Below are 13,521 nucleotides of genomic sequence, written 5' to 3' on the forward strand. Positions count from 1 at the left end.
ATTGTGTTCAAGATCTAAGTGTATGTTTTGTGAAAACGGAATATTTTCAGAACTTCATGTAAAAACTATATTGTTCTATATCTGACATACACTATTTTAACAGCGAATGCAGAGAAATTTAATTGATTACTCAAAAAATAGTTATTTAAAATAGTTATCAAAATATAATAACAAATTCCAGGAAATCATGTGTCTTGTACGCATTTATCACAAAAATTCCTAATAAATTCGTTAAAAATACATCGCGAAAACAGGAAAAGGTTTACTCTAGACCTAGTATTGATTCCAAAACAAATTCGTAAAAGTTATACACTTCTCACACTGTTATAGGTCACCTAGTCATAATCATTAGTCACTCTATTTCACAAGAAATTCAATTGCAAATTACTCATAACCCAATCAAGTGTAACCACTGCACATCAGTTATGAAAGACAAATCAAGAAACAACGATTACTTCATTAATAACTAGTCAAAGATATCACTATGAACATATTGATTTTTTAAAGGTTCTGCCAAGAAATTTGCAGTTTTTTTTTATATGATTATAGCTAAAAAATGAATTCGTTTTTACATAGAATCCATGTATCGGGCAAGAATCAAAGATTTCACCAAAAAAACATTAGTGTACGTTAAACCCGCCATACAAACGGGCTCACTAAAATAAGAATTGCAACACCCAGTTGAATATTGAATCACCCCCCTAAAAGTTTAGCATCACCTCAAAATAGGTAGATTTAAATTGCTATATCTCGAAATCCTTATGGTTTGCCAAAAATCGATCTTCAGCAAAGTTGTTCAGCGAATCAAGGATACCCGGAAGGTAAAAGTTTGGTTCTCAATTTTGCCGCTAGGTGGCGCTAGTAAGCATGTCAAATTCGGCATTTTGGGCAAGTTCTATCTTGTGATCCACATTTACCTCTCGCCGAGCGGTGGCACGAACACATGCGTAAATTTGCTGGTGGAAAATTCTGCCGTTTGATTTTGCTGGGAACAGCTGGTTTTTGTTTATATTTTCAACCAGCATTCTTGACGTAGTGTTGGTGACATGTAACGTGTATGTACACGAGCGCAAAAACCAATATGAGATAGAAAGTTCGAATCTCCGACAAAGTTGTTTTGAAAGTCAGACATCTGGAAGCGAACAGTTGCCGCTAGGTGGCGCTAATAAGCAACTGAAAATGAGGATTTAAGGCAAGTCCTTCTTGTGATCCACACGAGACAGAATGCGCGAGTCTTCAGGAAAGTTGTTCAGAGTGTCAAGAACACCTGGAAAGCAGACTTTTCAAAATATTTCCGGTTGATGCTACTAGTGAGTAAATAAAATTAAGGATTTAAAGAGAATTAAATATTGTGATCCAGATAGAAAATTGGAGTCTTGAATATCCAATTATTTAAACCCGAATCACTAGGAAATTAAGTAAATCAGGACTGAATCACTGGAATACGAAGTGAATCAGACCTGAAACTCTTGAGTATGATGTCATACCCAAATCACTTAAATATGAGGTGAAAGTTACATGATTTGGTAAAAATTAAGCAGACCAATCCAGATTTAGAAAAAAAAATTTGGGGTGGGTAATGTCTATAACATTACCGCGGGGTTGACGTAGAACTACGATGATTAATAATTTGATTTGTCATGTGTGTGAATTTGTAAGTGTACTAGTTTTGTGTTGTTATTGATCGGATGAAGTTTTCAGAAGTTAACTCTTTTGGACTCATTTTGGTAGTCCTGAAAAGAACCATTTGTCGTTCTGTGGTTTCGAGAACCAGTGTATGGTGTTCCAGGAATAATGCCAGATGATTGAATTTGTTTGTTTGGTCGTTGCTTCCTTGTGTTGCTTGGTTGGGTGATCGGTTTCTGGCTCCAGCTGTAGTTCGCCAAACTCCTCCAGTAGATTAGATGTTTGATAGCTCGGGTGCTTCGATCGTGATAATCGATTGAATCGGTCCAGTGCTTTGGTCTGTAGCAATATCCATTGCATGAGCATTTAGGCTCTGTACATTGATACTCATCAATATGCAGGCTGGGCCACTATGATCCAGTATTTCACGTCTCAAAGCGTCACTAATCGATGATTGCCTAAGCGCTGCAGCTCATTCCTCAAGTCAACCCTTGGAATTGCTGCCTTTGGCGTGATGGAACTGGGAAGAATTGGTAGAGTTTGTCAAAAATAGTCCTTGCAGTGAAGTAACCCGCGACAAACCAACATATACCAATTGCTGATCCTAGCTTTTGTCATAGTCGTACACGACCTCGGGGAAAGTTCCACCTTGCGACTTATGAACAGTTAAAGCACAGGCACTAACCATCGGGAACTGAATGCGTTTGCATTTGATTATGATTAATTTGATTTGATTAATTCTCTATGCAGGAGTGAAATTGGAATTTCAAAACCAAGAGCCTTACATTGGCATGAAATATTTTGAACTCTTATAACTGTTTGCTGGTTAAACGAAATTCCTTGAATGGCACCTCAATTGAAAGACAAGACATCAAAGAGTCATGTCGTTTACTTACTGAATCCCACATAACTGTCCAAATAGCTTAATAACTGTTTTAAAAGAGAACGTTGATTTCAAGCAAATTTATAAATAGGGGTGCTAGAGAAAATTTGACGTCATTTGCTTTCAATTCTCCGCTTCGATCGCATCTCAGCAGGCAACAGATCGTCTTGCTCTGACCGGGCGTGCTTCTCAGGCACAGACATCGATAGCGAGGGACCTCCCCGTTTGTCTTGCTTCGCTCAAATCAAACTGTCGAGCGAGCGAGAGAAGATGCCGTCCGAAGCCAAAATCATCACCGCTGCCGCCGCCAAGAAGAAGAAGAAGAAGAGGAAGCAGTCCACAGGAAAATTTGCGGTCGAACTGTGAACACGGTCGGGCAAGTCATTCTCGCTTTGTGGTTCACCGCTTGTTTGCGTTCACCCAGCCATCGTCATCGCCGCCATCATCAGATTTCGACTTAAGCCCGGTAATCCACTACCTGTAACTGTTGTACGCCATCCACGTCACGAAACTTTCGGTTCGTCGTATAACCAAATAACTTGTTCAAATTTATACATTTGAGTTGAGGATTCCCCGTTTGACCATGGCAATCAACTGATAACATCCCGCAGTGTTATTTATCTGTAAGAGCATCAAAGCTAACAAAGCCATCGGCCCTTTTCAGGGTCATCAAATTAGTAGAAAAGAGTTAAAAGAGAAATATTTCCGACTTTATTTATAACTTCTAGTATTCCTAAATCAATTTCACAGTTTCATACAAAATTTCATTTGTCATGAATAATTTATGACTCAACATTTTGAGACTGTAATCGCGGACGCTGCTGCAGTGCCATCGGGGTGAGTGCTCAACATTCCACAACAATTGTAAAATAGAGTGGCATTTCCAACAGCGTCTTTGATGTTCCATATTTTGTGGGAACACTTTGATTAGCAAAATTATCACATATAATAAAATTGCGACATATTGAGAATGCTTTTGAAAAGACATTCTCATTGAACAATTGTAATAATTTTGGCACCCATGGATCAGATATTTACCGTCATAATGAAGAAAACTATTGATTATCAATATCTCGTATTGAATATTTAGTTAATGTCAACCCTTCCAGCAATTCATGTTCGACCAATTTCTCACGCATTAGCATTCTCCGCAATTTTCAAGTAATTCTAAGCCCAACAAATTATTGGCACATACCCATTTCCCAGATTGGTCGATCAGCGAAGAGCACAAAAGGGAGGAGCATCATCTGCTATTCTGAGGTTATAAAACATGCTTCCTTCGTCGGATTCAGTTTCATTCTAATTCCGCTTTCGAGCTGGTAAGAGCTCCTCCGAACTTGCTCAGCGAGAAGTACCTCGCTACTAGAAATCTGCTGAGCTGTTATTCTTCAAGCTGCCAATCCAGCATCTGGTCTGTGAAATCGCTCAAGATTTCTAGGTTGACCGATCCGCGCTTCTAGATTTCGCCTCGTGGTAAACTCGTGGTCACAGCATCCAAGCTCAATCGGCCCTTTTCAGGGCCAACATACGTTCATAAAAGGATTTATTGGATGATATTTACTGATAATAAATCTTCGAGCTGTTTAGTAGAATACCTATAAGTAGATGAAAAAACCGAATTTAGTACTATACCATTTAATTCCACTAGAGTTTGTATCCTTTGACAGATACGCGTATTTCGACCTCAACTGTAAGGCCGTCTTCAGTGTCGTGTACTAGACTCGACTTGAGTCGAGTCTAGTACACGACACTGAAGACGGCCTTACAGTTGAGGTCGAAATACGCGTATCTGTCAAAGGATACAAACTCTAGTGGAATTAAATGGTATAGTACTAAATTCGGTTTTTTCATCTACTTACTGATATTTACTGATTTATCTATAATGATCTAAATTTCGCGGTATACTACAATTTGGTTCACATAATTTACCCCACATAATTACATGAATTTGAGAATTTACCACTGCAGCGCCGTCGGACCGTAATAACATCATGCTACTCAGCATTGTATGGTATTTCTAACAGCATCGTTGATTTATCATATAATTGGGGAACACTTCCTAAATTCTCGAGTATTAAATTGGAAATTGTATTAAAATTGCGACAGATTTTAAATACTGTTCAATAAACTATTTCCTGACCAATTGTAATAAGCAACTATTGATCTGAAATTTTTCTACATGTTAGTCTATTGCGTTAATCTGAGAAATAGGCTATATGAAATTGATGTCTTGGCAAGGGATGTACAAGATGAGCATTATGTATTAATTTTCCAATTTCCGTACTCGAGAATTTTGGAATCGGGGGCCGTGATGCTCGGGATGGATTGTCCTCCATGACTGGTCCTGGCTGGAAATATTCGTGGGGAGAAACTCGACCCTTTGCTGCAGGAATTTCATTAACAACTCTTTGGTAAAGCAGAAATTTCTGATAAAAGTGAACTTTTTCAAAACAACTCTTATTGATTGGAATATTTATCAACAACTCTTTGTTAAGTAAAATCATCCTTAATAACTCTTTGCTCCATCGCCAAACCAAACCATTTCATTGAATTCATCAAGTACAAGAATATGAATGGTAAGGAGAGGCAGATGGTGTATATTTTGCTAACGTTACTTTCCAACAGGTCGCCGGTTGGCGCTGACTACTAATCCGTCCACTGAATGATTTTCAGTTGTTGCTTTCGCTCTCTGGTTCCGTTCGCTACTCGCACACTGCTGTGGCTTTCACGCGCTCTTCCTTGCTGCTCCGAATGATCCGTTCGTTACGCCGTTCGATTTGCGAATGAGGTGGGAGCAGAACAACCTCTGGTTTTATTTGCTCGAGCTCCGTTCACCGATGGCGAGTGGTGGGGCTCTCGCTTGGTTGTTTCGTCACTTCGTTCGCTACTCGCACGCGATTGGTTATTGCTTTCGCGCTATTTTCGTTGATGGTGTGATTCTTCGCTGAGAAATAAAAACTGCAACTCTTTTGATTTTTCATGCAAAATGACCAACTTTGATAAACTATATCTCAGTTATTTATGGACTGATTTGAATGAAATTTTAACAGAATATCAGACATAGCTTAAATTTTAACATATGTTTTTGACTGATTTTCCAATCACACGTTGAAAAGCAGTAACGGTTTGACTAAAGTGAATTTTTTGACGATTTTTTATGATTGACATAACTAAACATATTGAAGGAATAGCTTCATGGTATCTTCAGAAAAGTTGTAGATTTTGACGAGATGAATAAGTTTGCTGAAGAAAGTTTTTGTGTAAGGCTATCAGATTTTAAGATAAAAAGTTTTGAATTTTTCGTCGAAAATTACAGTTTAGTCAAACCTTTATTACTTATAAACTTGTGATTGGAAAAATTTTCAAAAATATATGTTAAAATTCAAGTTACATCTGATGTTCTGTGAATGTTTCATTCGAAAATATTTCCATAAATAACTGAGATCTAACTTACCAAAGTTGGTCATTTTGTATGGAAAATCGAAAAAGTTGCAAATGCATGCGAATAAGTTGGGGCCTTCCTTAGCCGAGTGGTTAGAGTCCGCGGCTATAAAGCAAAGCCATGCTGAAGGTGTCTGGGTTCGATTCCCGGTCGGTCCAGGATCTTTTCGTAATGGAAATTTTCTTGACTTCCCTGGGCATAGAGTATAATCGTACCTGCCACACGATATACGAATGCAAAAATGGAAACTTTGGCAAAGAAAGCTCTCAATTAATAACTGTGGAAGTGTCATAAGAACACTAAGCTGAGAATCAGGCTCTGTCCCAGTGAGGACGTTAATGCCAAGAAGAAGAAGAATAAAAAGATGTGAATAAGTTTTATGGCTATAGCGGTCATGCGACTCAAAGCTAAAGGGAGTCTATAGAAGCAAATGATGGAAACGAATAGGTGCATAGGCGTCGCAAGGGAGCGACAAGATTGAAAATTTTCACCACCTAATTACAAATTTTCAATCTTGTCGCTCCCTTGCGACGCCTATGCACCTATTCGTTTCCATCATTTGCTTCTATAGACTCCCTTTAGGTTTGAGTCGCATGACCGCTATAGCCATAAAACAAAATAAAATTAAAACAATCACGGTCGATACCTTCTCCTATGGATGTGAATAAGTTCTCTGTTTATTCGACAAACAAGCTTAATATTTCATGGGTACACAACAGCAACAGAGTAGCGTACACAGGGATTTAGTTGAAATCTGGAAATGTAGCTCAATCTTGAAATCTTGAGCGATTTCCCAAACCAGATTCTGGATTAACAGCTCAGCAGGCTTCTAGCAGCGAGGTACTTCTCGCTAAGCAATTTCGGAGGAGCTCTTACCAGCTCGAAAGCGGAAATGGAATGAAACTGAATCCAACGAAGGCAGCATGTTTTATAACCTTGGAATAGCAGATGATGCTCCTCCCTTTTGTGCTCTTCGCTTTCTGATCGACCAATCTGGGAAATGGGTATGTGCCAATATTGTGTTTTGCTTGGAATTACTTGAAAATTGCGGAGAATACTAATACGTGAAAAATTGGTCGAACATGAATTGTTGGAATGATTCCCTATATATTCAATACGAGCTATTGATAATTAATAGTTTTCTTTATTATGACGGTAAATTCCTGATCCATGGGTGCCAAAATTATTACAATTGTTCAATGAGAATGTCTTTTCAAAAGCATTTAAAATATGTCGCAATTTTGTCACATGGGATAATTTTCCTAATCAAAGTGTTCCCATAAAATATGGAACATAAAAGGCGCTGTTGGAAAAGCCACTCTATTTTGCAATCGTTGTGAAATGTTGAGCACTCACCCCGACGGCACTGCAGCAGCGTCCGCGAGTACAATCTCAAAGGGTTGAGTCATAAATTATTCACGACAAATGAAATTTTATATGAGGCCCTGAAATTGATTTAGGAATACTAGAAGTTATAAATAAAGTCGGAAATATTTCTCTTTTAACTCTTTTCCACAAATTTGATGGCTCTGAAAAGAACCGATGGTTTTGTTAGCTTCGATGTTGTTACGGATAAATAACACTGCTCGGACCAGCAAAACTCAGGGGGCTTCTGGTATTTGCTCCTAACGGGATTGCTTCTTGACCACCAATGATGATTTCATCACGAGTCGAAATTTTGAAGCGCGGGCCAACAGCTCCTCGGCCGATGAAATTTGCGGCGGCGATGACGATGGCTGGGTGAACGCAAACAAGCGGTGAACCACAAAGCGAGAATGACTCGCCCGACCGTGTTCACAGTTCGACCGCAATTTCTCTTGTGGACTGCTTCCTCTTCTTCTTCTAGGCGGCGGCAGCGGTGATGGCTTTAGCTTCGGACGGCATCTTCTCTCGCTCGCTCGACAGTTTGATTTGAGCAAAGCAAGACAAACGGGGGCGTCCTTCGCTATCGATGTCTGTGCCTGAGAAGCACGCCCGGTCAGAACAAGCCGATCTGTCGCCTGCTGAGATGCGAGCCAATCGGAGAGTGAAAAGCAAATGACGTCAAATTTTCTCTAGCCACCCCTATATATAGATTTGCTTGAAATCAACGTTCTCTTTTAAAACAGTTATTAAACTATTTGGACAGGTATGTGGGATTTAGTAAGTAAACGACATGAAGCTTTGATGTCTTGGCTTTCGATTGAGATGCTAATCAAGAAATTTCGTTAAGCCAGCGAAAAGTTATAAACGTTTAAAATATTTCAAGCCAACGTAACGCTCTTGGTTTTGAAATTCCAATTTCACTCCTGTATAGAGAAGAGAGACGTACTTCTACGTCAAAAAAATAAAGTGAGTTAGTCTTAAATTATTTGAACATGAAATAAATTAGACCTAAATCATCTGAAAATGAGGTGAATCAGTCCTAAACTGCTTGAAAGACATGAATTACTGGCCAATGCAGTTAAACAAAAATGAATTACTTAAACTAGAAATGAATCAGTCCTGAATCACTTCACGATGAGAAGGGGTTCCAATAAATTGGTCAGATGAAGTTAAGTATCTAGGGCTCATGCTAGATAAGAATTTAACTTTCAAAAATCACATTGAGGGCATTCAAGCCAAATCTAACAAATATGTAAAATGTCTCTATCCACTTATTAATAGAAAATCAAAACTTTGTCTTAAGAACAAGCTTTTGATATTCAAACAAATTTTCAGGCCAGCCATGTTGTATGCTGTACCAATATGGACTAGCTGTTGTAATACCAGGAAGAAAGCTCTGCAGAGAACTCAAAATAAAATTTTGAAAATGATTCTGAGGCTTCCTCCCTGGTATAGTACCAATGAGTTACATAGAACATCCAATGTTGAAACATTGGAACAAATGTCAAATAAAATAATCAATAATTTCAGGAAAAAATCGTTACAATCTTCTATTGCCACGATTAATGCGTTATATGTTTAGGTTAAGTTAGGTTAAGTATATTGAAAACGTTTTTTTCTCTTATAAGTAGGTGAAATCAATTCACCTGTAAAAAATCTGAACTGCTACGGCAAATGAAATGTAATATGTTGTTAACAAAATGTTAATAAAATCTTAGATTTGTTTTACCAAATTAGGATGATAGTGTTGTCTAATAACACAGAACACCTAGATAAGAAATAATGAATGTAATGTTTGGAATGATACTAATAAAGAAATTAAAAAAAAGGTCCTGAATCACTTGAATATGCAGTGAATTTGTCTTGAATCACTTGAATATGAAGTGAATCAGACTTGAACCACTTGAAGTGAATCTTATCTGAAACACCTAAATATGAAGTATGGTAGACCTGAATCAATTGAATATAGTGAATAAGTCTCGATTATGAAGAGATTTCAATCTAAATAATTTGAAAATTAAAAGCATCAGACCTGAGTCATTTGAACATATATCAAACATAACATCCAATATAACTTAACTTGAAAATTACGCAAATCAAACCTAAATCACATGAAAATTAATTAAATCAGTCCTGGATTCCTTCAATATGAAGCAAATCAGAACCGAATAACTAACAAATGAATAAAATCAAACCTTAAACACTTGAATATGAAATGAATCAGACACGAATCACTTGAAGATGAATGAATTAGACCTAAATAACTCAAAGATGAAGTGATTTAGGGATGTCCTCAAATATGAATTAAATCAGCCCCGAATCTCTAGAAAATAAAGTCAATCGTACCTGAAACTCTTGAATATAAAGTTAATTTACTTGAAAACAAGCCTTAAGCTGCTTCAACATGAAGTGAATCATACCTGAGCAAATGAAAATGCAGTGAAACAATACTGAACTACCTAAATTCTAGGTGAATCGAACCTGAACTACTAGAATATCAAGTATTTCATAGATGAAACAGGTGAATATGGAGTAATTCAGATCTGAATCACTTGAATATCAAGTGAATCAGACCTGAATCACTTGAATATGCAGTGAATCAAACATGAAACGGTTGAAAATTAAATGAAACAGACATGCATTACTTGAAATCATTTGAACATTGAGTGAATTAAACCTGACACCACAGACAAACAGACGTAACAGCTAGAACAATTATCAATTCAACACATAGTCACGTGAACATTTACGCCCAATACTAAAGATACTCAATTTGGCCAACCGCGAACTAGGTGGCGGTAGTGAGCAAACGTCACACTCGAACAAAGGTGATGCGATTAGAATTGGGCGCTATTCTGCTGAAAATAATTAGAGTGTTACGTGTGTTCGTCTGTGCTGAAAAAGTTGAATATGAAGTGATTCAGCTATAAATCACTTTGATATGCAGCTAATTGAATTATTTGGAAATGAATCATTTGAATATGAAGTGAATCAATCCACAATCACTTGAAAATGAAGTGAATCTGACGCGAAGCACTTTGGATATGGAGCGAACCAAACCTGAATCACTTGAATATGAAGTGAATCAGTCTTGAGTCACTTAAACATGGAGTGAATCTGGCACGATTTATTTATTATGGAGAGAATCAAACCTGAAACACATGAATATAAATAAGATCAGACATTAATCACTTGGGTATGGAATTAGTCAACATGAATCACTTGAATATAAAGTCAGTCAATCGATCATTTTGGATATGAAGTGGTTCTGACTTGAATAATTTGAATATGATGAAGTAAAATATACCTGAATCCTTAAAATATGTATCAGATCTGAAGCACTTGAATATGTAATGGATCAGACCTGAATCACTGAATATGATATGATTCTGACCTTAATCACTTCCTCTTCCAAATAGCAAAGACTTCCTGAACAACATAGAGTTAAGGCCGCACGGGACGTCATCATAATCACCCTATCCATTTCAAGAAGCAAATCTCAAGAACCACTCCATATATCGATGCGAAAATGTATCACTATGATTCTATATATGTAGTGCACAACCCGATAAATTTTCAGCTTCATCGGTTCACTAAAACTCGAGATTTGCTTCCACAAAGTTTTGATAATTATTGTTAGAGTGAGACGAAAGATAGGGAAAATAACACGGTCTCCCGTGTCCCCTTAAAGGGCCAGAATTAAAATTGGTTTTCGTGGCAACCTCGGACCTCAGTAACAATGATTATGTGTTTCATAACGGGATCATCCCTAAAATTTCAAGTTCAAGATGCTCCATTTCACATGCTCACTAACCAATAGCCAAACCAATAGCACATGAATCAGAGGTTTTCAAACTTTCATAAAATAATATGTGTCCATATCTATATATAAATAAAAATGAAGTGGTGTTTGTATGTCACGAAATGGCTTGACAACTGATGAACGGATTGACGTAAGTTTTTCACAGTTGCACTCCACAATGGATGCAATATGACCGTGCGAAGAAAAATTTCGAGAAAGGCTCCGGAATAATTGGTGAAACGGGAGAAGACTAACGTGTCATTTTGTGTGGGGGATTACATGACGTTCTACAACAGCCTACTTGATGGCAAGACGAAGTTTGCCGGGACCACTAGTAAATTATAAAAAAAAAAACATCTGAACTATTATTGCGAACATTTGAAAGTCCCATTCAAGTAGTACAATTATTATTATGGTAGTGGAAGAAATATTACCTGAATGATCCTTCAATTATCTTGTGCCACTGTTCCAAACAAAATTCGGAATTGATAATGGTCGATTTGACGAATGCGTCACTTTTCTCGAAACGCAGTAATGCACTGCAGCATGACCGCAATGCCTCCAATTGGGGATGTTGACTAAGCTTTGGCTAAAGGATTAAAAAATCCGAAATTATTCAAAGTTAAGTTTTGGAAAATACCAGTACCAACCTGAACCACGCTGAGCAAGTTCAACAAAGGTTGGTAATCATCTTCGCCTAGCACTTCTGGACAACGTTTGATAATCTCTGTCAAAATTATTAACCACCTCCAATTCGGTTGTGTCGAATTCTCATCAACCAGATCCATCAAGCCCTGTAGTTTGTTCGACCTTTTTATTCTCTTCACACTGATTTCGTCCTCTGCTTCAGTCTGCTTCCAGACATCGTCATTCCAGAACATCTACAAGAAGAGAAGTTACTAGTTATCCTCTATCTAACTATCTTAGTATAATCTGAAAATCTCACCACATAGCACAATCTGGTAGCTAAGTTTATGAATCCTTCAACAAAGGCCACTTCTCGCCCGTTGGAACTGTAGGATGCAGAAGCGTGTGCTTTGAGTTCACTCCCAATGATAAAATAGAAATTACGTAAGCACTTAAAGTACTCAGTTTTATTCACTGCGTATAAGAGATTTTGGTTTGATCTCCACTCTGAGAAGCTCTTTTCTGGACTATGCACAACCACTGTCAGGTGCATCATTTTGAACAGAACGGATTTCATCTCTTCATCCATTCTAGCTTCATAGGCTTTTACCACTCGTTGCGATATCTGTTCGGTAAAGTTGCAAACCTCATAGCGATAATCCACCGCCAGCTGAAAGTCGTAACGCAATGTTCTAGAGATACAATACTTGAAAAAAAAAACAAATCTACTTACGCTCAGCGCACACAGATATCCAATTCGGAGAAGTTCATTCTGCATTTTCCCACGATCCGATCCATTGATCATCCTTGCCAATCGGTCCAGAAACTTAACAAAGTAACACTGAACAGAGCAGTTTTCCAAACTCTTCCGTATGGCTAACGAAAGACAGCTGACCACGTTCTGTTTCGCGACCCTTCCGTCTTCATACAAATCGAAACAACGGTCCAGAATACTGGTCCACTCGTCATACGTTACCACAGTCAAATCCCACTTGGAGCTCAGCACGTGTTTGTGCAGGACTTGCAGATAGCAGACACCAAAATACTGCAACATGGACGTATCCTCCAGCACGTCGATCGAACGCTTGATCAGCTCGGAGAATTTCAACTCTGGTCGGGTACGGTTCATAGCCATATCGACCACCTTCTGTATCACCTTTATGTAGATGTAACTCTTGCTCTCGGCGCCAGACGATGCGTTGGGTTCAACCATCTTCCGATTCTGCTTCTGCGCTCCGTGGTGAGCAGCTTCCAGTAGGTCGTGCCAGTTGGTGTCGAACTTTTGCTCCGCCATGTAGCGGAGAATGTCCTCCTCGCGGTTCACCAGAATCAGTTCGAGCTTTTCGAACGCCTTCTGACGTTGAGTGATTTTATCCGAACGCATCTCCGCAAGAATACCGCAGAGATCGCGATCAAGCGTGGATAGAGAGGACATGGCTGTAGCGAGAGAAGAATCAATCTTAATTATGTGTATATTGTTGAAGGAGGGTTCGATCAAGGATTTGATAATAATAAAGTCCGTTACCAAGTTGCTACCAGAACTGTTATTTCTTCAAACTCTTAGAATACTAGGAAAAATAAAACAAAAGGCTATACTTTCATTATATGCAGTTTTATTGAATGTAATAAACACTAACAGTCTATAATTACGTGTAATGACTACTAGCTTTTTTAACGCAATATTTTAATGTAAAGACCACCTGTTCTATTCTTTTAACTGATTATATCGAGTAACAATTTGGAACTGAGAAATGTTTATGGACAAAGATCTAAGGG

At 38.1% G+C, this 13,521-nt stretch overlaps 1 protein-coding gene across 2 annotated transcripts in view; it reads right to left on the reverse strand.

Annotated features, from left to right (window-relative positions):
• LOC5565620 (serine/threonine-protein kinase ATM) overlaps nucleotides 1-13,521 on the reverse strand; it is a 64,450-nt gene that overhangs the window by 31,057 nt on the left and 19,872 nt on the right. For both annotated transcript variants that reach the window (XM_021844847.1, XM_021844846.1), the window contains exons 2-5: nucleotides 12,479-13,182; nucleotides 12,065-12,415; nucleotides 11,769-11,999; nucleotides 11,553-11,707 (exon numbers count right to left, since the gene is read on the reverse strand). In XM_021844847.1, the coding sequence (XP_021700539.1) occupies nucleotides 11,553-11,707; nucleotides 11,769-11,999; nucleotides 12,065-12,415; nucleotides 12,479-13,180 (1,439 nt within the window). In that variant the 5' untranslated portion in view covers nucleotides 13,181-13,182. The remainder of the gene's footprint in view (nucleotides 1-11,552; nucleotides 11,708-11,768; nucleotides 12,000-12,064; nucleotides 12,416-12,478; nucleotides 13,183-13,521) is intronic.

This window comes from Aedes aegypti, chromosome 2 (assembly GCF_002204515.2).
Source record: "Aedes aegypti strain LVP_AGWG chromosome 2, AaegL5.0 Primary Assembly, whole genome shotgun sequence".
Taxonomy (NCBI): Eukaryota; Metazoa; Arthropoda; class Insecta; order Diptera; family Culicidae; genus Aedes; species Aedes aegypti.